Here is a 25,800-nt window from a genome sequence, read left to right on the forward strand (position 1 = left end):
TCAATTCAATAAATTTTTCCCATGAAAAAGTTACATGTGTATCAGGAAAGAAAGATATCCAGAAGTGAAAGAAATTTTATCCAAATGAAATAAATCCATAACGATTTTCTATCAGGAGCAGAAAGTTCTCGACTTCCATGAGAAAAATTCAATGAAACCATAACTTTGTATGCTCAAAATGCAAAAAGATGAAACACGCCCGATTTTATTGTCTTCTCGCTTCTGTCGGACACAAGATGTACAGTTTTTTAAATTTTCCACTGTCTTGAAATTTCATTAGTTTAAATAAATGCATGCACGACCTGGCAATGGCTGAGTCAATTCCGTTGTGTCGCGATTACCTCAAACTCGAGAATAATTACATGGCAAAAAGAAAGTTCTCTCAGCGACAGCACGTGATTACGCTGCTCTAATACCTTCTCCGGCCGAGTGTTCATAGCCAGCAATGATTTGCACTGCGCTGAATCCGGCATTGGAGGCTTGCCGTTTGTGAGACATGGTTTATTTATTCTGCTAAAGCAAATTGAAACTCCAACGCCAGCCAACTGGAGCACATCGCAATTTCTAATTAACTTGATATATACGGACTCTGCTACTTGAACATTCTTAAAACTATACTCTTATTTGTATATATAAACACAGTATGAATTTTTCTTGCCGTAGAGACCATGATCAATAGAATTTTTTTAATGTTTAGTATTTATTGTATATTGCACATCAAAATCTCAATTGTTGTTCTCTACTTTGTATTTTCTTATGAGTCTGGGGCATATTCTTATCAAAGTTGCTTTGTCTATCCAGATCAAATCTCTTAATAAATTACCTAGCATTTCTTCATAAACTTGGTCATGAAGTCTTTAATTAAACTAAATATAAATCGTAGAAAATAGAAGCGAATGCTGTCGTATGTTTAGACACCTAATATTAATCGACAATTTCACGAAATTAGAGAACGAGAACTGTTGAGAGATCAAATTTGATGTTCAGTAAAGTCTGGACCTTCAAACGGAATCGGTAGAGCAAAGCTCACATGTGAGCGTGGAAAACGGTTAGTTACCTACTACTGCCTGTGAGTTGCAGTGTCGACTCCTCGGAAAGGTCAAGGTTCACGCGACGATCCATTTCGTTTGCTATTGGTTTGCGCTTGATTCATTCCAGAGAACATGATTAGGCGAATATTGCATTTCTGCGATGCCTCATTAGCGGTATAAAACCGAGAAATGTTGTAAAATAAGCCGGTCGATACTGGGAGGGAATGCAGTCATCTCGTTACAATTTTCCTAACAACCTGCAAGCCTGGAAAGTTTTTAGGCTAAAATCTCTCTCGGGCTCATGCATTTGTAATGGAATGACTTATTTTCTACAAAGTATTAGATTATGTTGAGTGCTTTGCTGGAAGTTTTAAATTTAAACGCTGTTCGCGGGAGGACTGCTTTAATATAAATTTCATGAAGGTACCGTTAAGATTTTATTTTAGGGCGTTAAAAGGGTGCAGCTGTCATCGTGGGTGGTTAGCAAAGCATAAAGATATATGTTTTACCGTGCGCTTAACAGAATTCAAATCGATATCTCACGAAAGGTTCTAGGCGTGCAGCGTACCTATCAAAGCGGCAAGCGTATGTCGACTTCATGGCGAAAAATCTTTTGTCACGTGCCAGGGAAAGTGTCAGCTCAATATGATGCAAAGAGGGAGAATAAATTCTTGGATTCTGTAACAAAAGTAGATTTCGCAATGCATTTTGTAAACCTCTAGCTTGATGCAGATGCTGTGTGATATTTATCTTTCGGGACAAAGCTTGCCTCTCCAAGGAGGTGTATAAAATCATTTATCTTTGTTACAAAAAAAACTTAGAGGTTTTTATAATGCTTAATTCTTTAAATCGCATTGAATAGATTCATTTGATTGTTTTACTTTCAAATACCTCCATTCATGGGATAATGGACTAAACAACAAGTGCGTCCCCGAAAACAAACTCAAACCCATTTTTCATTTTTTGCTGTTAGATTTTTATTAAGCATGGGAAACACTAAAATGCCAATGCATCTGTCACAATTACAAGGTACAAGGTCTAAAAGCTTTTTATAATTGATTAAAAATCAATTTTATGTCGGGTTCTTTCTCCCAATTATATTTATTCCATAATATGAAATGAGAAAAAGTGTATACGTTGTGGGGATCGAGGAGCTGCGACAAAAATGCGTCTTTTTTCATTGTATTCGTCTTGTTTATTTCAGACTAGTGGCATTTATAGTAAAATTAAGACTCAAGACTGTGAAATAACACGAATAACTAAAATCACTATTACAATACATAACATGAAAATGTCAATTTCGATCATTAACAATTAATTATAGTTATATAAATTCTTAGCCCGTAGTGCAGGTCTGATAAGAAATAGCTTCTAGAATATTCTCGCACGAAATCTTGATCCTAGTTGGAGTGAACATTTTCGTTTTGACTGCAATCGTGCAAGATTGAAAGTGCAGTGAGGGTTGCAGAATTTATCGCACCTTTACACTGCCACCTGGCGATACTGATTAAATGCAAACTAGTTGCTAGGATGGTAGTTGCGGGAAGGCACCACAGCGTCATCAAAAACAAAATATGAACCTGCCGACTCCTTGCGTGAAATGGGCCGAGAGAATGCACAACACGCGCTCCCAGAGTCGAGAGACAATTACAATGGCAAGCAGACCAAAATTGCCCTCCACCAGCACCAGTCGCTTTGTTTAATTGGTGTTGGAACGGGCGCCTCGTCCTCGCGCTCCTTGCGGGAATAATAAACGCGTGCCAGTTTGACAACCACCCCTAAACACGCCGATTAAACAACGCCCTGCATGCGGCTAAAAGCAGGTGCGCATTGAAGGCTGCCAACTTCACAAAACTCAAAACACCACCACCTGACAACTGCCACTCTTAATAAACGACTGAAAATCCTTCATGTCTGTTCTCTGTTCTTGATTAACTTTTTGACTAAAAATCTCGCATCAGAAATTACGCTTTCGGGATATTATCCAATATTTGGCAAATTTTGGGAAAGACAAAATTTGACAGTGGAGCCCATTCATGCCTGACCTATAACCACGCTATAGTTTGGAAATTCCTTTCCACTGTGCATTCCCGTCATGCTGGGTGCGATGAAAATCCTGTTTTGCACCTGAAGGAAACTCAAACTTCAAAGGACTGTTTTGAGTAATTAAGCTAACGGCAAAGGCGCACTTTGATAATCACTTTGGCAATCTTTTCAGCAGACTAAAAGTTTGGTTCGCAATGTCGGTCGACGGACAGGTGAAAGGGGAAAAAGTTTTAGCCCCTGCTCCAGCCTCTGGGGTTGATTATTTAATGATGGGGTTGGTTCCGAGAATAGCTGACTCGTCGTAAAGAAATCTTGGACTCGCTAAGAAGGAGTAAAATGAAAAAAAGAAATGCTCGACAACTAAACTAGTGACAGAACTTTTTCTTTTTATTTGGTTTGTTGCAATAAATTTGCAGCTCTGTTGAGGCAATTAGAATTCCTTTGTGACACAAATCGGGTTTCTCCTTTTCTCACAGCGATACAGAATGGCTGTTTCTTGTGCACACTACGTTTTAAATATTGATTTCGCCAAGCAACGACCTTTCGCGAGTTGAGCACCTCAACCTACATGGTTTTGCCCAGTTGTGAGTTTATACACACACACACACACTTAAGTTTAAAGCAGACATCGCGTCTGCAGATAAGCCGTGTGTAAATTTTAATTGCGGCGTTCGTAAAGAAATCCGTCAGTGCAGAGGCAGTAATTTGCATGCTAATTCGCGAGGCAAACTTTGCCATTAGCGTGATTACAGATGTGAAGTGTTCACTCGTTTGCTTGAGCTGGTGGAAGAGCTTTATGGAGCGAAGTAACGCGGTTCTATTCACGAAACGGGTGCGCGGGTGAAAAGTTTCTCAACTGTCAGATGTCAAATTGCAAATAACCACAGTACCAAAGACAGGGATTTATAATTATTTTCTTCCCTTCTCGTCAAAGACGGATCATCAAAAATTATTATCAAGTATTTCTTTAACTTCTCATTCAATTTACTGAGAGATCAATTTCCCTTTTCGCCCGATGATCAAACAACTTTTTAATTAAAATGATCATCCCACTGTTGAGAAAAGGTTGAATGGTTATAATGGCTTTCGCGGTACTGAAAATGGCATTATTTTTCCCCTTTGCAATTTTCCCGATCGATTGAAGCCCTCAAGCCGGGTTAAAAGAGCCCGATATTTCAATTAAAGGCAAGCCACGGATTGGAAAACGCTCAGTCTGTGACGTAGTTGCTGCGTCGGTGCACGTTTCGGCCGCAGATGCTGCTCGTCGCGTGAACACGATGACCTCCAGCCAGCCGATCGAGGTGAACATCTACGAGGCCTCCGAGGAGGAGGACGACCCGGTGGTCAGAGTGCTGTCCTCGTCGTACACGGGCCCAGGGTCGAGTGGGCACGGCGCGCCGCAGCACCTCTTCACACCGGTCACCATGTCCGAAGTTGGCCGCGAGGGCCGCCAGTGGCTAACGGCGCGCAGCGTCAAGCGCATCGACTGCCGCTCCATGGATAGCCTGAGGCAGCAGTCGTCGACCACTACCTCCTCTGCGCACCTCTCGCAGGCCAGCAGCTGCAGCCTCAGGTCCATGGAGAGCCTTCGCAGCTCCAGTACCGAGTCCACGCAACACCACCAACCCGACTCTGTAAGCCTCTGCTCGTTGGACCACGGGTGTCGAATTTGATCACTTGATCTCTGTAGAGTGCAGTTTGGTGTTGAATTCACATGAATTCTAATTCATCTTTCGATGTATAAGTTACGTTTTTTTTAATTCAATATGCATTTTCTTTTCAACGGGTATTTGATAATATAATAATTTCTTTAAAAATTAAATTTTACCAACACTCCTCAAAATTCATCTCGATTAAATAACTTCATTTAAATGCATAATTTATCTGTCTTGCAAGAATTGTAAAAAATAAATTTTACAATTTGTGTGATTTATACTCATAAAAAACATTTTACAGTAATTGTGACAGCTAAGAGTTCATTCCAAATTCTCCAGTCTACAAACAACCTTACAAAACTGGCTGCCGTTGTCACAGCTTCAATTAATTTTAGTTGACGTATATAGCCTCTGCATTGACTATTATCATCTGCATTCAAAAATTGAAAAATTAAGCAAGTATAGGTAAGGGCATTATTGGCATTTTTATAATATGGAATTATAAAATCAATTTCATGAAGAGGCTTTGATCTAAACCAGCTATTTCCGCTAACAACAAATTATTCAAAGGTGCGTCAATTGATATCACAGTTATGCAACGAGTCGATCAATTATGCTTAGCGGGCTGCATACCTTCAACATGCCATCAATTAGCAATCTTACAGCTTATCGGGAAAATAGGCAGCAGCGTTGTTTTACCTTTCAGCGCATGACTAGCTGAATTTAATTTAATAATTCAATAGCGAATGAGCGGCACGTGTGTCTAGTCATGGCATAATTTATGCATGTAATGCTCACGGTTTTGAAAATTATACTGAGAGCGTTGATTATAATTTGGCTTGTTGAGAATTGATCCGCTCGGTTGGTTTTAATTGATTTTTGTTTAGACAGATTTAATTAGCTGTGCAATCAACTCGAGCCTGGGGAATTGATACGTATTAAAATGATCCCTTTACATTTTGTACTCTTCAAAGTTGAAGTTGGGGGTAGCGTGGATTTAACGCTATTGGACATGATTTAGCATTTGATTAATTAGGAATACAAATATGATGTCCATAATACTCTGTAACCTATCTTTTAGCTCTAAAATGGAAAAATTTGTGGCCCTATGGAAATATTTACTTATTTATGCATAAAATAGACAAGAATTACTGAAAAGTCAGTAACCGCGAGATGAAAAGCCAACTGCCCGAAGTAGAGTGCTAATCAAATTCGACACCTGTCGCTAAAACGAGTGCTGACGTGAGTGTTGTCGGTCAAGGCGTGCTTGTTGACGGCCAACCGGTACGCGGCGTGCACCTACAAGAGTACCTCGGAGCGCGACATGCGACAGGTGGCCTCGTGTCAGGAAGCGAGCAGCTCGTCCTTTGACCGCGCCGTGTTCAAGCGGCGGGCGGTTTCCGGTGAGGAAATCGTGCGCCAGAACAGTACCGGCGGCCACTCGACCGGTGGTGGCCGCTCTTCCACCTTCCTCAGTGCGACCGGTCTGTGCGAGGTGGCCGGCGGCGAGCGCAAACTGTTCGTGCCGCAGCATTTGTCGCTACCGGGCTCGGACAGCGCACGTCGGCTCACCATCCTGTCACCGCACTCGCCGCAGCCTGAGGCCTTCCAGATCACGTCCACCATGTGCACCATTAAGACCAGACAGCGCAGGGCCATCGTGCTGCCCAAGCTGGTGCTGCCAAGGAGCGAGAGTGACGTCTTCTCAGTGTGAGTCCAGCTTTTTGTCATATAATACCAGGGAATGCAGTGATTACATAGTTATGTGACAATATGAAAGACAAATGATAGAGTAAACCTTAGAGAGTTATGCCGAAATAAGTGAATAATTTTTTTTCTTTCTAAATTTGGTATTTTTTCACCTCAGTACCTACTTCAGCTGACAAGAAAAAAAACAATGATGCTGGATAACCACTTCCCAAATGAACTAAATTTGTACACAGGGAATTTTACAGTTTCAACTGCGTACCCAATTCTTAATGTCTGCGAGCCAAATTAATCTATTTTGCAGTTTAAAAGATAAATTGGTCCGATTACCAAATAAAATGAATTTCCTCATATGAATTAACTGTTAATTGGATTAAAATACGCTCGAAAAGCGTAGTTTTTGCAAAATACTTATATTGAATAGCATAACGATTAAAAGCTCCCGCAAAAATTATTTTAAACCAAAGGAAGCAATCATTACTCAGGGAAATATTTATTCATTTTAAACAGAACCAACAAAAAGTTTATCGTTAATTAGCAACTCGTGTTTATTTTTCTTTTTATGTGTAGCTTGCCAGCGGCTAACGGAGCCTGATCCTGCCGGTCGTAATTTGAAATTCTAATTATGCACCAACAAAGTAATGAATAATGCAGGAGCATCCCGCCAAAGTACGCATGCACGATAGACAAGATAAATTTCCCCGGTCGGCATACCACCCACGCGAAAAAAAATAATGCCACGCTCCCTTGGGAACGATCAAAGATGTGAAAAATACGTTGCTGGGTCAGCTCTTTTTTAAATATCAAGGTTCGCCAGATCCTCCCTTAGCAACACAAAGGGCGGAAAAAAATAATGTACGCTGCGCCGCTTACTCTTTTAGAAATGACGAAAGGTGCAGCTCAAACTTAAGATTGGGAGGATCTTCAGACCTGTATGCAGACGAGTGGTATTTCTCTTTGTCAACGGGTGCGACCCTCGGCTTTTGGTACGGAGTCCAAAAGGGGAATTTCAAGTATTTTGCTCGATTGATGTTCTTCACAACCAGGCTTGCAACACGTTTTGGTAATTAATGAGTACTTTTGTGAAATTTATAGTAAAAGTGCTGATTTAAAAGACCGCATTAGGACGAGAAAAATTTAGCTGAGGTTCAAATTTTTACCTTACGGAAAGATATAATACTAAAATAGAATATCTCTAAATAAACAAGAGCGTGTGTTGTAATTTTGTTAGCTCGGTTGTTTGTTTCTTGTCTTTTCCACTTTAAACACTCGGTTGCAATGTAGGTCGTGCGAATGAAACTGGTGTGTGCTCAAGTCTCGGGTAACGAGTGCAGGGATTGTGCCGGGCGCTGCTTTTAATTAAAAACGCATCGAAATGGCTCACAGTTTTCTAGGCCGCCATGAGTGGCTTTTTCATTGAGCTTGTCACGCCAGTCGATTGAAAAATGACCCAAGAGCGATCGTGAGAGAAAAAGAGGGTCCTGCAAAGAGGCAGGACGTGTGCGAAATTCGAAGAGGAGGTGGGACAGATTACGTTCGCCAAGCCGAGCAATATAGAGCAGCTGCTACCGGTTAATATTTCACGTGCTCTTGGCTGTTTGCGGAGCCAGGTGAGCGACGAGCCTATTATTCAAACTGCGAGAAATGGACGCTGGCAAGAAGTTCCTAGCGCTGCTCTGCTCTAAATACACACTTGAGAGGTGAAACTTGGCGATGCTGCGCGTTAAAATAAAAGAGCGGGAATAAGAAAGTTCTACCGTGAATGGTGCATTTGTTTTTTTAAGAGTGCCTGGATTCCCTCCTGCGGCGCTACCGTTTTTTCCCGATATGACGAAGACGGATGAAGCAGCTTTTTCGCAATTTCGGCGTTCGTCGTTAAAAATTTGAGCGAGTTATGTGTTCCAAAAATTGCGTCTGCCGTGGTAAGTCAACGGCATCCCAACGGACCTGACAGAGGAAGAAAAGTTTGCTCGGCTTTCCAGAGCCGGATGAAAAGAATGAGAGAATTAGAAAGGACGGGGCTGTCTGAAATACGGGCCGAAACAAAAGGCGTTTGAAATTTGGAAAAGGCTTGCGTGACAAACAAATGCAAAACAAAGGGGGTAGCAATGACTTTTATCTGGATTCTGGATCCTAAGTTTTGAAATTTGAAATGAACAAAATATTAATTTGCTACTCATAATGCTACTTGCTGGTTTGCACCTTTCCAGCATGCGTGATTTGGCTTCACGGGACGAATTTCTAGCGTTTCAATGCCTCGGTGCAGAGGCAAATGGCCCTTCAGTGGGCTGGGTCCCTGTGCGGCCTGGTGCGCCCATGTTATCCGTTCGCGGTGTTATTGGGATCCGGGTTTCAGCATTCGTGCTAGTGCAGTGCGCGCCCTTCCCGGTCCTCGGACAGGAATAAAAAGAGCAAAAAATAATTATGTAATCCAACTATATATCCAAAGGTTTACATCAGTAATTAGTTGTTAATATTCTACTATGATCGAGAGAACTTTGATAACAAGGTGCAATTAATTTTTGGATCCAAAGTGATAGTACTGTTTAAATACATGATGAGAAATATATCTGAAACAACTATTTTACCATTGCACAGAACGTTAGCCAAAGTAAGCTATTTCCATCTTGGATGCGCGCTTTGCCCGTCTTGAGGTGTTCTCTGCCGTTGCTCGTTTGGCCCAATTACTTTTCGTGAGATGAAGTTGTACACGCGAGTTCAAATACGCTGACTTTTGCTCTTCGTTTTACTTCTCTCGCAACGGCCTAGACTCTGCCGATTAATATTGCATTGCGGGAGGCAAAAGGCTGGCGAAAATCGCGAACGCGTGCTCTTAATTAAATTTTACCTCTTGCGGCTCTTTCCTTTTTCACACTCGGCTGGAGCTTCGACCGCTCCGGTTTGTGTTCGCCTTCTATTCTGAAAGTTCATACTGCGGATATAATTGAGCTATTTCGAGACGATGGGATTAGCAGAGAAGAGAACGAACACCGGCTGAGTGTATCGTTACAATTAATCCAGGCGGAAAAAGGATCTCTACATTCTCGGCTGATTGTTACGAATGTGTGAGTGTCTGATAAGGAAAGATGTGAGCGGCTATATTAATAGCCTTCCAACTATTGCAACCGGATTACTAGGTATTGTGTAAAATCCATGCTTTTTGCTCAATCAGAAGGCATAAGTTCTCATGAATTCTATCAGAGGAGCTGCAATTCTATTTTTCAGAAGATTTTAAAAAATCAGACATATTATGAAACAATTATTAATTTGTGAAAATTTTTAAATCTTTTTGGCATAATTCTTTGATTACAATAATGTCGATTGCTAATAATCATCCTTTTTTAAACAGGTTTCAAATCACTACCCGTAGTAAAGTTGTATGATTATTTAATTTTTCCATTAATCGGAAATTTCCAACCAGCAAAAATATTTTTACCCTTTGAAAGAACAATAATATCAATTTTATGAACTTTATTTTGACAGATTTAATGATGCCGTTAGATTTCCCATTATTCTCGTTTTATCAAATTTTCAAAGGAAACTCTTTCAAGCTAAATCTAAAAAATTGGCATGGATCGGATTATACCTTATTTTGAGCATTTTGAGAAAACTCCAGGGTGTTTCAATTATGATTCATCATAACGTCATTGCTGCGTTGTGTGGCACGTGCCGGTGGCAAGCCTGCAACTTCCTTTGACGCTTGGTGATGGTGGATTGCATGCGCTTGAACCTTGGGCATTATTAGTACATTGCTCATGCTGAGTTAGTTTGCTTTGCACCAGCAGCGAATGCCCCCGGAGGCGGTATTTGTGCTGCACCAAGCGATTTGAGTGCGTCAAAAGCCAATATTGCATTCTCTTTGTGTGTGCAATCGAAACAAACACTCGCTGCTGTCAACTGAATTCGCAAACACCCTACAGCTCGCAGGCCTATCAGATTTTAACCAAATGCATACATATTCATTAGACGAAGCTCGTTGTTCACGCTCACGTAGCAATTCATAGAATGTAACCAGCAAAGAATGTTCAAACTTGTGGAAAGCAAATAAGTCAGAATGAATAGCAGCGTAAATAAAATTAAACGAGTAATAATAAAAAATTAAACCTCCACATTTTTTTAAATCTAATACTCCACATTTTAAAATTAATTATTTTATTTAAAAGATCTATTTTCCTACATTAAACATCATAAAATAGAAAAGTAGTACTGGGAAAATTAATTTACAGTAAAAATATCAATTATTTATTTATTAAACGCCAACGACGTACAGCTAAAATTATCAATTATAGTCAGTTATTTATTTACCTGCTAATATCAACCTCTTTTAACAACTCACAATTATTATAGTCAAAAGTACGATCATGTTTATGACACTAAATCCCGAACAAAAAAGTCAAAAGGCCAACAGAAACGTTTAGTGACGAATTAAATTTTATTATCTTCACTTCCCCCAATCCTTAGTGTAACTAGAGCGTGATTTGTTTGAAATTGCATTCCACGCAAAGTGGCCACCGCGATCCCACGTCTACTTTCACTCAAGCCAAACAAATTGGCTTCCTCGCTGGGAACGAGCTTCGAAATAAAAGTCGATTTTCCTCGCGACTGAGCTTGTCAGAACATGTACTTCGGCTTGATTGAGCACTCATGACGTGTGCTAGCAATAAAATCAGACTGCCAACGCGCGGTGAGGAAACGAATTTTCCTGTAGAACAAAAAATTGCACGTGACGTCTGGCGGACTGACTGTGAGCAAAATATGATGAGACCTCTGCTCCGCGCACTGACGTTCTCTGTCGCACTCCTCTCTAGAGGGTGGTTCCGCTTTCACCTCCCGAAATTAGCATGGATGTATTGACGTCTGAGTGCGAGCTCACATGCAGACGCAGACTCGCTTTGTCTCTAATGAGGCTTTTATTCACTCGTTTGCGCTATTAAATTTGCTGATTCAATTTTTCACTTGATGCATAGGAGACCGATCACAAGTAAAACCAACTTTGATCGCTTTTAAGTAGGCCAATTAAACCCGTCAAAATGCATGAATAAATTATAACTCTTAAAAGGTGCCGTGCGTATACGTGTGTATCATTTTAGCCTGACGGCTATAAAGGCTATGGGATTTAACAGTCAACCAGTAGCACCATTTTACTCACTTTATTTCCTATAATTCACATATGCAATCGGTGAAATAAAAAACGATCATTGGATTGCTGAGATATAGTCAGGATTGAACGTTTATTGAAGACAAATTAAGGTGTGTGCATCGATAACTAGAAAGTTGCTCACTGTTGGCGAAGTGGTTTAGCCTCATGGACAAGGGATTTTCCAAATGCATTATTGAAATTGCAGGGAAATTCTAATCGAGGCTGCCGTGATTGCCACTTAATGCAGAATTGATTGAGCAGACGCAATCCGAGCGGTTGGAATTGCAACAACAGCCCTCCCTGCGTCGCCATGTTTACCTTTGAAGCGAGCGCACTGCGATTTGCATTTGACGCTCTATATCTCTCTAAAATACCGGCCTCATTCGAATTTGAAATAGGAAACCTTTCCCAACGCCGAGGCTTCACGCCTGAAAGGTCTAGCACACATGGCACCTTCCAACTAAAGCCGGACGAGTTGTTTTTTATAATTGCAGAGCAAACAAAGCCTCAGCTGTTGGAGCGCGCACGCTGGTCGTTGGCTCTCTTTTGGGGAAAGAGCAGATTCGAAAACACCGCTCTACACATATACCTGCCTTTATACTTCTTTCTCATCGGCCGCCCGCCCGAGCCAGCGAACAAACAATATACCGGCCTTTGTAATGAATCATTATATTCGGCAGAGCAAAAAACAATGTCGGCAAAAACACAACCAGGAGTCACAATAAAAGGTCCATTGCCCGCGGCTTCCTCTCTTCAAAGGTGGGAAATCAATTGGTAGGCGAGGTCACGATACACAGCAGGCTGAGCACCAAACAAATTCAATATAAGCAGCCGTGTACACACACAAGCGACCCACTTGCTGCAACTGAGTAGAAAGCCTCGCAAAGTCCGAAACAGGTTGACAAATTTCTTTGAAGTCCACCTATGAAATGAATGTTTGGGGAAGGCAGTTTTCTACTACTAAAAATAAAAAGTGAGATGTTCTCTTCCTGCCATTGTAGCTAACAGTTATAAAATCTCAAAGATTAAAATAATACTTAAGCAAAGTATTTTAAGTTGTGACAGGGTGATCCTCCTGAGGCAAAACTATCGAAGATCGAAGGCGCAACTTAATTCACTGCATCGAGCTTCAGGTTTATTGCAGATGGCTCACTTTTCAACGTCGACAATTCTCTGTTTTTGCGCCTTCGCTCTACAGTCTACACGCCGCCAGCGATACTGCCATTTTCCAATGACATTTTCTGATCTCGATTGCCCTCTCGTTCGAAGCCACCAACTTTCCTAATTAATCAATCTGTGGCAATGTTGCCACTGCTCTTTTGTTTTCCGCGCTTTTTGTCGGATATTTTTGTAGTCAGTAGCAATTGACAGCTTCATCAACGTTTTTGTCCTTGCCTTTTGTTCTCGCTTCAAATTCGAACTACCACAGTGGCCGGTGGTATGACAGCTCGGATTTTTCATTTTATTCTTTTTCGCTGATTTATTGCCGTGTCCTACTTGCTGAGGATCGATCCTTTGTAAAACTTCCAATGAAATATATATAGAAATTTTAAATTAACTTTAAGTTAAAACCAGAAATAACCTTGCTATAACTTAGTTCTTGAAGATCGAGTCAAAACAAAATTTCCTGGCTGGCACTCTTTTAGTGGCTGAAATGTTTGTGTGCTTCTATATTGGTATTTATAAGCAACGCCTATTTAGCGAAAATCTTTAATTACAAGGAGTTTCTTCGACGATAAGACTTTAACGCCGTCGGATAGGAATCGGAATTCACTGTTAAATAAAAATGGCCAGACGTTGTTAAACCCAGAGAAAATAATCCAATTCTTGCTTTTACAAAATACCACTTATTGCATTGTGAATTTGCAAAACATTTTCAATTTTCACCCTTTGGATCAAGCTAATTTTAAAACTAACATCGGTCTTTCTAACAAAAGAAAGCTTATAGCACAAAATACGATTAGGAATATTTGACAAAAATTGTACACTCTGATACATAACCTTTATGGGGGATTGCTTGTTGGATTTGCAAAAAAAACCAAACGATCAAATATTCAAATTTGAATCCAACAATCAGCCACCGGGAATTTTAATTCCTAATCATTACTTTCTTAGCAAGTTTTACTGATTTTTGTGGAAATACATCACTATAGAATAAGGATGGTGGACACAGTAAAAGACAATGGATTTGGATCCTAGTTACTCGCCATTTGCAAACAATAGCAGGCATAAGTCTAACTAACAATAATTAACTAGGATCCAAGTCGACTGTCGTATCCTGTGTCTACCAATCTATAGAAACTTTATTTTTTTTAGCCAAATAATGATCGATACGCTAGTCCCTACAATCACTACTTCTTGTTGTCCTATAATTAGACCATCCCAAACAAAGATGTTTCGTCAACATAAACTGCAGATCATTGTTGGTTACAATTTTAAAAATGTTATCAGTCAAGAATTTTGAATTATTTTCAAAATTCAAAGAATTCTACTCGTCAAATGAAAAATTGAGACGGAAGGAATTTTCTAAAGAACTCGAATTAAAACAAATATATATTAACTTTCAAGGCAAAAATTTTTAATTCACGGCCAAAATTGAGAAGATTCCTTGATCAGTCTACCAGTCAATTAGCGGGAGCGGCGGCGGCGACGACGGCGAGTGGGAGTCGACGAGCGAGAACGTCTTCGCCTCCTACGTCTTCTCATCCTGCGCATCAGGTCGATCAGAGGGTCGGCGGCTTCAAGGAGCTCAAGGAGCTCGCCCGATGCGACTTCGTTGGACGGGGCTTCATCGGACGAGGTTTCGTCGGAGGAGACTTTGGCAGGCGCTTCCTTAGGCATGGCTAACTCAGAAACGATTAGTTCCGTTGGAGGACTTGAGCAATAATGATATTTTGTCGGCTATCTCACCTCCTTTTATAACACAACAATAGCAAATTAGCAAGCAACAATAATCCTGAACGAGTTGTTTACTCTGTAGCAAGTGACAAAATTTAATTTGAATTGTTGAATGAACTTACATAAATTTGATTAATTTTGAATAATTGTGAAAATGAATTTAACATTCAAATTTAAGAAAATGATCACAAAATTAAACTGTATCATGTGATGTACGTAAAATTCTGTATTAAGTTCAAAAAATCTAAAATTCATTTATAATGGGATTTCCATAAATAAGAGTCATTAACTTATGGGAAAATTTTTTGATGGCATTGAATATTTGATGGAAAAGTATTTATCCCTGGTATCACCCCTGGCCTTGTTTTTCACCTCTCGTCAATGAAAGTATAAAGTTGGTGATACTAAATCCATCTCGCTCCCGACATCTGTCACATGCAATTTCAGTTCATCATTTTAAGCGAGAGGATCGTTCCACTCTGTAAATAGATTCGGCTTTGATGTTTAATGGTGGATTCGTTCCACGCAGTAAAAAATAATCATTGCGAGAGGTGAGAGAAACCCGATAGTTTTGAATTGTTTTATAAATTTTCCACGGTATGTTGGCTTTTTTTGCCTGTCAGCGCCTTACTGCGCAGTCAGAAATGCGGAACGCAAAGCCTTTGCAAACATGACACCTTACACGTGTTTTTCATCTCTTGTGTGCGAGAGAGAAAACGGTGAGAAAGAAAAGAGTACACTTTTTGGGCTGAGCGCGCAGGTTTTTCGTTTCTTTCATTTCAAGATTTGCTTTCCATTCCAGATTAAAGCGAGAGCCCAGAGCCCAAGAGGCTGGGTAACGAAAACAATCAATATGTCCAGAGAGAAAACGAGTGTTTTTAGACAAACAGTAAAATGATTTTTCTGTGAAAAATCAGACCTAAGTGAAAATTCCAACAATATTCACTTTTGTATCGCGTTGGTGGATGTTTCAACTCTTTTTACGAGTGGCCGGTAAAAAGTAGCATCATTTTATTTACGCAGTTAACGTAGAGTTTTTGCAATCCCTTTTTGAACTCTCCCGGACGAGTAATTAAGCGTAGTCTCACTAAAATACGTTGCAGGGTCCGCAAAATCATTCAATGTGTTAATTAATTGCACAGGAAACCAAACATTTATTGACCTTGTTTTTGTGGTTGGACAAATATTTGGTGAATGAGGTTATTAAATTTTCTGCAAAATGAAAGGGGGTTACGATAAAGACTGAGAGTCAGCTTCCACCACTGCTTTCATAATCATTCTATTGGATAATATAACACTACCCTCACTCTAGTTCCAGCCCATCATCAAATAATCCTGGCTTTGACAGACTGTATTACAGTGAAATTTTCTACTAGCAACGTTTATTCTATCTTACAATTTCTGCTTACACTAGAAGAACTGGTATAAAAAAAATGAACGATAGTGTGCTCATTATTTTAACCAATGGAGGAGCATCATGAAAAGAAATAATGCTGGTTTATCAAGAATCCCTCTATTTTATTAACATTTGCATTCTATGAATATAGCTCATTGAACGGAACAAAAATTTATTGCGCTGAATTCATTCAAATGGTAGAGGCTAAAACTTGAATGATGTGATATCAACTAGTAAGCTCTCTAATATCAACGGATTCTGGAGTTTTTATATTAGATTTACTCCTTCTAACCAAAATTTTTATTATTATTGATGCTAAAAACGAAATCTGCTTAATGATAATTATGTATTTGCAGACAAGCCATTTGTTTGCATGCACAAAATATTATAGCGAATGATCCTAATTGAATCGAGTTTTCTTTTGGCTGCATTCATCGTTTGCCTTCAATAGCTATTTTTTCTGCATTCACGTCCACTCTCCTGGCGCGAGCAGGAGAGTCGGACGGCAGGAGTGGAGTTCTCGAGCAGCGTGTTGGATTTAATTAGCGCTTGTTTGCTCGTCGCGCAAACATAGATAAAGCAGCGCTGGGCGCAATCTGTCGTAGCGCCGCCGGTTGCAGAACTAGCTAGCTAAGCTTGCAAATTAACACGTGTGCCATACCAGCGAGTGTTGCTGTGTGCATTTTGATAAGAATTTTCTCACACTGCCTAGCAGGGCACATAGAGCTAAGCTTCAAGCCAATCGATTCTTAATGCGCTCCTGGCTGCTTTATCATTATCAGTTTTTACCGGTTGCCTTTACTCTGGCTCCAAGCATGATGAATTAGGGAATTAACAATGTATGATTTTTGTACAAAATTACCGTTGAAGGCCATATTATGCCTTTAATCCCGACATCACAAACTTCTTGAATCTCTTTACTGATTTGTATATTCTCATGTTGCAGGTGAGTTTTGCGTGTGATGCGGATAGATAGTTGATTGGATTTAACAATGCGGGCACTGGTAAAGTACAAGACTTATGTTATACAATTTATATGAAGATTTAAGTTAGCTAGGAGAAGAAGGAGAAAGAAAATATGCAGATAATATTAATCATTGCAGTATGAGATTTGAGAGGATTGCCAGGGTGACTCTAATAAGAAGGACAAATATAACAAAAACTCTGAAAAATTGTTATGCTATTTTTAAATGCACGGTGCTTTAATGGTAATAATCGCGTTTTTCCTGAATAGATTATAATTATTGTACAAATTGACGGGAACAATGGTATATTAGAGCCAATTGATTTTGTTTTCATGTTTGCTAAAATAGCAAAGGGATACTACATTGTTTAGTTTCACCTGTCACATAAATAATAACCTTTAGCAACCCAGAATTTGTGTTTGATATTAAATTTGTAAAATGAATATCTGTGCATTGAAAAGAAAATAATCATCAAAAGAAAAATCTGCTTTCCACAAATAATTTTCAATAATAGCAATTTTCTGCAAGTATTTTTTGGCAAATTAATCTTTACTCAATATACATTCACATAATGTACTGTATGGTAGGCACAGTATACAACAATTGGCTTTGATCCTGGTTACTTTGCTATTGTTCGCGAATTGCGAGTAACTAGGTTCTAGGTCGATTGTCGTACTCTGTGTCTACCATCCCTAGATCCAAATACATAGCAGCTTTAAGCGATTGTTGCTAAAAATTTGTCTGTTTGAGAGAAAACTTTCTACATACTTTAAATTTAACAATCTTCACGCAAATTTTTTAAACAGGTGCTAGTATGGGAAATTCAGCCTCTAATGAAGTTTTATCCAATGATTTCGTATTTAACGACGCCAACCTGAAGCGGAAAAAACACAAGGAAGGGTGTCGCTGTAGAATTTGCAGATCCAAAAAACGGACGTCTCGTGAGATCCGTTGTTCAAACTGGCCCAGAAGCCGTCACCGCCGTCGTTGCTGAGTCAGTACGGAGCACTTAATAATAAATACGAATCATTTGAGAAACCGTAAGACTTGGCTTTCGTATTGATTTTGATCCTCTATTAATCCCAAATGATTTGAAAAACATTATTGTATTACCTTTAAAATTTTCCATTTTATAATACTTTGATTTGGTTTCCTGTGCTAGATAATTTCAAAGTTTGAGGCATATACATTTTTTCAGATTTCATTCTTTCCATTCTATTTCTTTTTGAAGAGCTTAATGCATACACTTCTACAAAAAGAGTGATCAAAATCCTCTGCAGGTTACATTAGCTTCATTATTTTGTAATTCAGTATTCAAATTCTCATGATATACTGTATTATCACAGCCAGTTTAATGGAAAAAATCTGCATGGAGCGGAAAACTACATATATTAAAGAAATATGAAAGTCGGTCGATCAACAAGACTACAGTTTTTCCAATATATTTGCAAATAAGGGATCCCAACTTATTAGAAAACAAATTACACGGCAACATCATTTAGGCTGATATTTTATGCAAGCCAACTGCATCAAAGTTTGATATTAGTTTAACCTACAAACATTGATGCAACTCACGGCAGGCCGAGGGCAAATAATAATTAATGAATCACTCCAAAGTCGGGCTGAGCTGCAAATATCGTTGTTCTGCAACTGACGCAGCATTCGCGCTCAGCCGGTTGCATAAACTCCCTCTCTGCAAACTCGTAATTCATTTTGGCCTAACGAAGCGTCCTCGCCGGCTCGGTTGGTCGGACGGCTTCAAAAATGTGCGAGGCTAATACATATTACAGCGAGAGAGTTGAGTAACTCGCGCCATTACTCTTGAGAGCATATTATATGGCGCCTTCGTATCAGCGCAGAGGCTAAAGTCCAACTGAAACGACAGATTGAATTACTCACTTTCAGCCCCTGAAGCAACAGTCTTACTTCAAGTGAGGGATGCGGGTGACATGCTGCAGTGGCTGCCGAATACCATGATATTATTTTGTGAAGACTGAATGATATGGAAGGACGCTTTTAGTGGTTCACTGATTAATAGCATTGCTTACATGGGGATTCAACGTTTTGAGTAGAATCGGAATGCATTTTTAAATTACTTTGAAAAAAAACTCTTATTGAACTATTAATAACTAAATGATTACTTAGAAGTTCAAGAAAATTATGATCAGAAACGTTTGGAACTTTTCAAATTTCAAGTTATTTGCACTGGTATCACCGAGATAAATTTTTACTTTTGACTGATAACACTGAAGTATTTTGGAAATTTAAAATTTACCCGACGGTCATTTTGCCTCATAAAATAAGGTATGTTTAAGTGTTTATTCAAATGTTCGGCATTTGCTTCAAAACTCCGCTACCACTTTCATTAATTGGCAAGCAACACCATTATGCACACTTGAACTTATTTCATAACATGATGGGGTACACAAAATCAGCCTTCTCTCTACTTTTTTGTGTTCCTATTTTGATCATTTTCGTTCACTCAAGACACTTTTCATCCTTTGGCTTTTTCAATATTGATACAGGTCATTTTAGACGTTAGTCGCAATATTGAGTCTCGAGCTTATAAAAATCTGGCGGATTGAATCCCACTAGGAAGGAAACCATAAAAATAGATTTTGCCGCGGGCGGCGCGTGCTCATTAAAAATCTCGTAGGGGGTGAAAGCTGCTGGCAAGTGCAGGTATGCGCGATCGACGGAGCCTATTAAACGGCAACGGCAAGACCCAGCAGTTAATAACGAGACTCTGCCCTGATTTACTCTGCAACCCTCCCGTGTGTGCACTAGATTGATTGATCCATTATTATGACTGCAAACCATTGATAATCGCAACGTGCGCAGACCGCTAAACCGCTGATGCAAGCAGTAGCTGTCATGATGAACACTGATTCCCTGCGAGGGAATGATGCAGTCATTATCGACAGTCTAGTCTACTATGAATTGATTTTACAAGAGGCTTAGGGTTTCTGATTAGTGGTCAGTGAATTTTTCTAGATTTTTCTCTGAATTCATTATTTCTATTTTTCTTAAACAATTTTATTTCAATAGCTTCTTTAAACTCGCTACTTGCTGGTTTGAACCTTTCCAGCATGCGTGATCTGGCATCACGGGATGAATGTCTAGCGTTTCAAAAAGTCTTCGGTACGGAGGCAAGTGGCCCTTGAGTGGGCTGGGTCCCTGTGCGGCCTGGTGCGCCAATGTTTTCCGTTCGCAGTGTTATTGGGACCCAGGTTTCAGCATTCGTGTTAGCACAGTGCTCGCCCTTCCTGGTCCTCGGACAGAGGAAAAAAGTAAAAAAGTGATAGATGCTTTTGAGCCGCAAAAGTAAAAAACTGTTGTTCTCGTTTAAATAGGCAAGTTTTTTCATGGCTATACATTATTGAAATGATCTAAATAATACTGTACTCAATCATGACATTTTTTTCAAAAACTGGGAACAGTAAGTCCCCTGCCTGGTTATGCCTATTTCTTTTATCCAATTATCAATATGATGCTTTTTTGTATGTGTTTTGAAGCGTATTATTTTTATCAAATTATTTTTTTACTTTTTACCCTTTGACTCTTTCCTTATTTAAAAATAATGTCAGAGATGGCAAAAAGTGGTTAGTTTAGTGACTTGAAATGCTCAAATTGCTCAACGGGCTGGGAGGCGCCCCGGCGCCGACTCGCTACTTGCTGGTTTGCACCTTTCCAGCATGCGTGATTTGGCTTCACATAGGACGAATGTCTAGCGTTTCAATGCAGTCCTCGGTGCGGAGGCAAGTGGCCCTTGAGCGGCCTGGTGCGCCCATGTTATCCGTTCGCGGTGTTATTGGGACCCGGGTTTCAGCATTCGTGCCAGTGCAGTGCGCGCCCTTCCCGGTCCGAGGACAGGGATAAAAAGAGCAAAAAAAAAATGCTAAAATATTTTATCGGCCCCTTCAATGCAGCTGTTAACACAGTCAAGTCAGTACAAATTTCGTTGTTAGTTTGGAATGTGGAGTCACTGAAATCAATTCTAGAATTGCTCGGAACAGATTTTTTCAAAACATACGACCTTATGGTTCTGACTGAAACATTTTTGCTTGACGATATTTTCATTACGGGGTTTTACGCTAAACATCTTCTAGGCACCGAACCTAGTTTAGGGCGCCCTATGCGCGGAGTCTCAATCTACTATAACGCCAATTGCGGAAAATTGATTGATCATCACATTCTTGAAAACTGTTTAGTCCTAAATTTCGAATTTTTCTCAGTTATTGGTTGCTACTTTGAACCTAAATTACATGTTGACATTCTGTGGGACGAACTAAACGAGGCTCTAAATTATTCAAGACTTCCCAAGTCAACAATTTTTTGTGGGGATTTCAACTCAAGACTTGACTGTAAAAACCCCAAAAACGAGATTATCACAGATTTTGTCTTGTTTAAGTGTGTGTTCAGGAGTCTTTTAAGGGTAATTGTCAATTTTACCGACTTTATTTCTCCATCCTGAATTTTACATATGTTGTTAGGGGTGTTTCATAGTGTGTAACCTGAAATTTTGAGCCAAAAATTCGGGGGCTTTTTTTGGGAAATCACGATTTTCGAAAACGGAAAATTTCACATAGTAAATCCGAAATATCAAGGTATCTTCGATTCAGATTGGAATTTCGATGTGGTTTTTTCACCTCCACACGTAACTTTTTGAGTAGAACAAATTTTCCATTGGTCAAAAATTTGTAGGTCAAAGGTCAAGGTCACAAATTCGCGTGCAAAATGTTCAATTAAAAATATCGCAAAATACGCCCCCTCGGATTTTTTTCATGAAAACGTAAAAAATGTAGCCCTGAATTTGTAGAATTGAATAGTGAAGAGAAATCGATGGAGACTCTGATAGATCGCGATATATTTTGAATTTAAGGATTCGTGTCGCGCGTCCGGCACGACGACAATATCATCCGGCGATTTTACTTTCGTAATTTACGTCGCAATTTGATATGCAACCCACATGTTATGCATATGATTACCTAGAAAAATAAACGAGCTTTCCAGTGGTGTGCTTACATTTTGTTTTGGTTTCAAACTTCTCAAGAAATAGCGGCGCGCGAAAAGAAAATACAGATTTTTCAAATATTGACATTTTTACAAATCTCAAATCTCGGGTTCTAACCATCAGAATTGCAAAAACTACCCACCGTTGGACTCGTCTCGACCTTCCCTGACCAGCTGAAAGGTTTAGGGGTGTTTACCCTCCACCCCTAAGTTGCTGAACTTCAACCCCCAAGAAAAAAACTAAAAATGTAGCATCTTACAGTTAGGGGTGGAGGGTAAACACCCCTAAACCTTTCAGCTGGTCAGGGAAGGTCGAGACGAGTCCAACGGTGGGTAGTTTTTGCAATTCTGATGGTTAGAACCCGAGATTTGAGATTTACAAAAATATCAAAATTTGAAATATTTATATTTCATTTTCGCGCGCCGCTATTACTTGAAAAGTTTGAAACCAAAACAAAATTTAAGCACACCACTAGAAAGCTCGTTTATTTTTCTAGGTAATCATATGCATAACATGTGGGTTACATATCAAATTCCGACGTAAATTACGAAAGTAAAATCGCCGGATGATATTGTCGTCGTGCCGGACGCCCGACACGAATCCTTAAATTCAAAATATTTCGCGATCTATCAGAGTCTCCATCGATTTCTCTTCACCATTCGATTCTACAAATTCAGGGCTACATTTTTTACGTTTTCATGAAAAAAATCCGAGGGGGCGTATTTTGCGATATTTTTAATTGAACATTTTGCACGCGAATTTGTGACCTTGACCTTTGACCTATAAATTTTTGACCAATGGAAAATTTGTTCTACTGAAAAAGTTACGTGTGGAGATGAAAAAACTACATCGAAATTCCAATCTGGACCGAAGATACCTTGATATTTCGGATTTACTATCTGAAATTTTCCGTTTTCGAAAATTGCGATTTCCCAACAAAAGCCCCCGAATTTTTTGCTCAAAATTTCAGGTTACACACCCCTAACAACATATGTAAAATTCAGGATGGAGAAATAAAGTCGGTAAAATTGACAATTACCCTTAAAAGACTCCTGAACACACACTTAATGAACTTTCAGTGGCAAATTCATTTCCATATCAGAAAACGTACGTGTCTGCTACTGGCGAAAGTGTTGTAGACCTTATTCTCTGCTCAGAAAACATTTTGCAGTCTGAATTTAAAATCATCGACTCCTTCCTTAGGAAACATAGATTACTTAACCTTAAATTTGTAGTTTCGGAGTCTTCCCTGATCACTTCAAAACCCAAAAGGGCATTTAAATTGGACTATGATAAATTAGCTGGTTTACTCCATTATAGTAGAGATAATTTGCGCAACGAACTAGCCGATAAAAATATTAATAGGTTTTATGATGCCATTATTAATCTTGTTGATAAGTCCAGAAGTTATTTTGAACAAAAATCTCGGATCAGTCAACCGTGGTATGATTCCGACTGTTTTCTCACTAAGCAGGATCTTAAATTTCTAGCTAAGTTTATCGACAAATTTCCTTTATACTCACAGTTTAAGGCCGAACAAGACGAAGTCCGGAAAATTTTCTCTCAAAGTAAAATCCATTATAGAAATTTATGCAAATTAAAAAAGGCAAATTATATCGAGGTTTGTGATCAAAAAGTAATTCTTGAAGCTGAGAAATTATCCTATAAACTTTTAAATAAGAGATCTAGTTCCATGAAAGTTAACAATGTTCCCATGATTGAGTGGGAAGCACATTTTGATAGAATTTTTAATTCCTTAAATCTTTCAGTAACAGATTCATTAAATTTGAAAGAATTTTTAATAGATTATCCTATGGTTACAGATATTAAATTTTTTATTGAAGATGAAGTAAGATTTTCAATCAATGAATTAAAGGTTAAAAAGTCTCCCGGACTTGACTTGTTGAATAATGAAATCCTCAAGTTCTTAGGTAGTAAAATTTTATACGAGATCACTAAATTTTTTAATAACTGTCTTGTTTTAGGCAAAGTCCCTGATAGTTGGAAAGTCTCTAATTTAAAACTTTTATTTAAAAATAAGGGTAATCCGGACGATGTCAACAACTATCGCGGAATTAATATCTCCTCTTCTTTATGTAACTTACTTGACCGCATGTTAAACAAAAGAGTTTATTCCTGTTTAGCAGATACTATTCCTGCTAACCAATTTGGCTTCTTAAAAGGAAAATCGACTATTCAAGCAGTTAATACTTTAATCAAAGCTATTGAATTAACAGTGTATACAAACAGAAAGCCCCTTTATGGTCTATTTCTTGATATGAAAAAAGCTTTTGATTCTATTGATCGTAAATTCATTTACCGCAAAATTATCGATAGCAAGAAGTTTACAATTCATGAATTAAATTTAATGGCTGAATTTTAGATATAAATTTTTTACAAATCAATGACGGGATCACAACTTCTAAGAAAATTACTCAGAGTAACGGTGTTAAACAAGGAGGCAGTCTATCCCCTTTTTTGTTCATTTTTGCCATCAGCGACTTTAACGATCTGCTAGTAGACTATCCTGATGTTAAGGCAATAATGTACGCAGACGATATTGTTTTGTATAGTGAAAATTTGCTCGTTTTCCAAGATCTCATTCGCGATATTAAAACCTATTTAGGCAAAATGTCTCTATATTTAAATTGGGATAAATGTCAAATTATAAAATTTAGAAATAAAGGTCTTGGTAGATATAGTAAAATTGAAAAAGCATGGGAATCTGAAAATAACTTAAAATTTTCCCCTTCAGTCAACTATCTAGGCGTAACTTTTCAAGCATCTGGCACTTGTTTCAGTCAACATATTGATCGAAGGGTTAAGGCCTCTATTTTCGCAACATTAAAAATAAAAAATCTGTGTAAGTCCTCTATTGATACGGCTACAAAGTTATTTAATTTAGCAATCTCGCCTGTTGCATCCTACGGTATTGAAGCTATTTGGTCACATTTAAATTTAAATGATTTCAATAAATTAGAAAGTGCTAAATCTAGATTTTTTAAAAAGGCGCTAGGAGTTGATAAACGAATGCGTTCTAGATTGGTTTATGAACTTGTACAGACCGACCTATTTGTAAATGAGCTAAAATCAAAATTCTCTCTCGCTTGTTCCGAAGCTTTTGTCAAGTTTGTAAGTAATATGAATATCAAAAAGCTAAATATTGATCCAAAATTCTATTATACTCCCGCTATGTTAAATACTGATTGGAAGAAAACGAATTGTAAGGATCGTTCCATGCTAACCAGATATTCTTTTCATGGATATCATTTTCTTATTTGCACAAATTCTTGTTTTCACCTGGATGTTACTGACAAATGTAAATGTAGTTATTGTAATGCTGATCTGTATAGTATGTACCATATTCTTGATTGTCCTCTGAAACCTTTGACTTTAACCAAAGCTGCCTCATATAAATGCTGGAAATAGTTGTACGCCGTTGGCGTTGAATAAATATTCTATTCTAAAATATTTTATCTGTGCAAGTAAGCTGAAAATTAGTTGTATTTTAATAATAGAAAATATTATGTACCTTTACTATTTCGATTATAAACTCAAAACTTACTTAGCTGATGTTGCAAGTTTTTAACAACTATTCCAATTTTCGTATTTGGTCTAGTGAAAGGAAGTTGGTGGTGTGCGCGTAACGTTCGCGTAGCCAAACAAAGCGGGTCATACGCGATGACACGCGATCGATTGTGCGATGGGCATCACACTGTCGCTATAGGGCACTCGCAGTTTGGAGCGCGCCAAGGGTAACCAACCAACTGTGGGAAACGCGACTCTCGGCGCGGCACCGGCACCTGTTCCTTCTGCTTTGCTCACTCGGCCCATTTGCATCGCCGAGAGTGTTTTTCGCGTCTGGCTGCCCTCGCTGGCCTGCGCTGAAATCCGCAGCCGTGACGTACGACGTCGTTTGCCCCAAACGAGCAAGGCTTTTGTAACATG

At 39.0% G+C, this 25,800-nt stretch overlaps 1 protein-coding gene across 6 annotated transcripts in view; it reads left to right on the top strand.

Moving 5' to 3' along the window:
* dnc (phosphodiesterase dunce) overlaps positions 1-25,800 on the top strand; it is a 234,198-nt gene that overhangs the window by 110,076 nt on the left and 98,322 nt on the right. The window contains exons 1-2 of one of the 6 annotated variants that reach the window (XM_065497226.1): positions 4,579-4,711; positions 5,994-6,442. The exons of 4 other annotated variants lie outside the window; for them this stretch is intronic. In XM_065497226.1, coding sequence (XP_065353298.1) covers positions 4,655-4,711; positions 5,994-6,442 — 506 coding nt within the window. In that variant the 5' untranslated portion in view covers positions 4,579-4,654. Of the gene's footprint in view, positions 1-4,578; positions 4,712-5,993; positions 6,443-25,800 lie in introns of those variants that run through there. One more of the 6 variants, XM_065497227.1, reaches the window with a different exon arrangement.

Source organism: Cloeon dipterum, chromosome 1 (assembly GCF_949628265.1).
Source record: "Cloeon dipterum chromosome 1, ieCloDipt1.1, whole genome shotgun sequence".
NCBI lineage: Eukaryota > Metazoa > Arthropoda > Insecta > Ephemeroptera > Baetidae > Cloeon > Cloeon dipterum.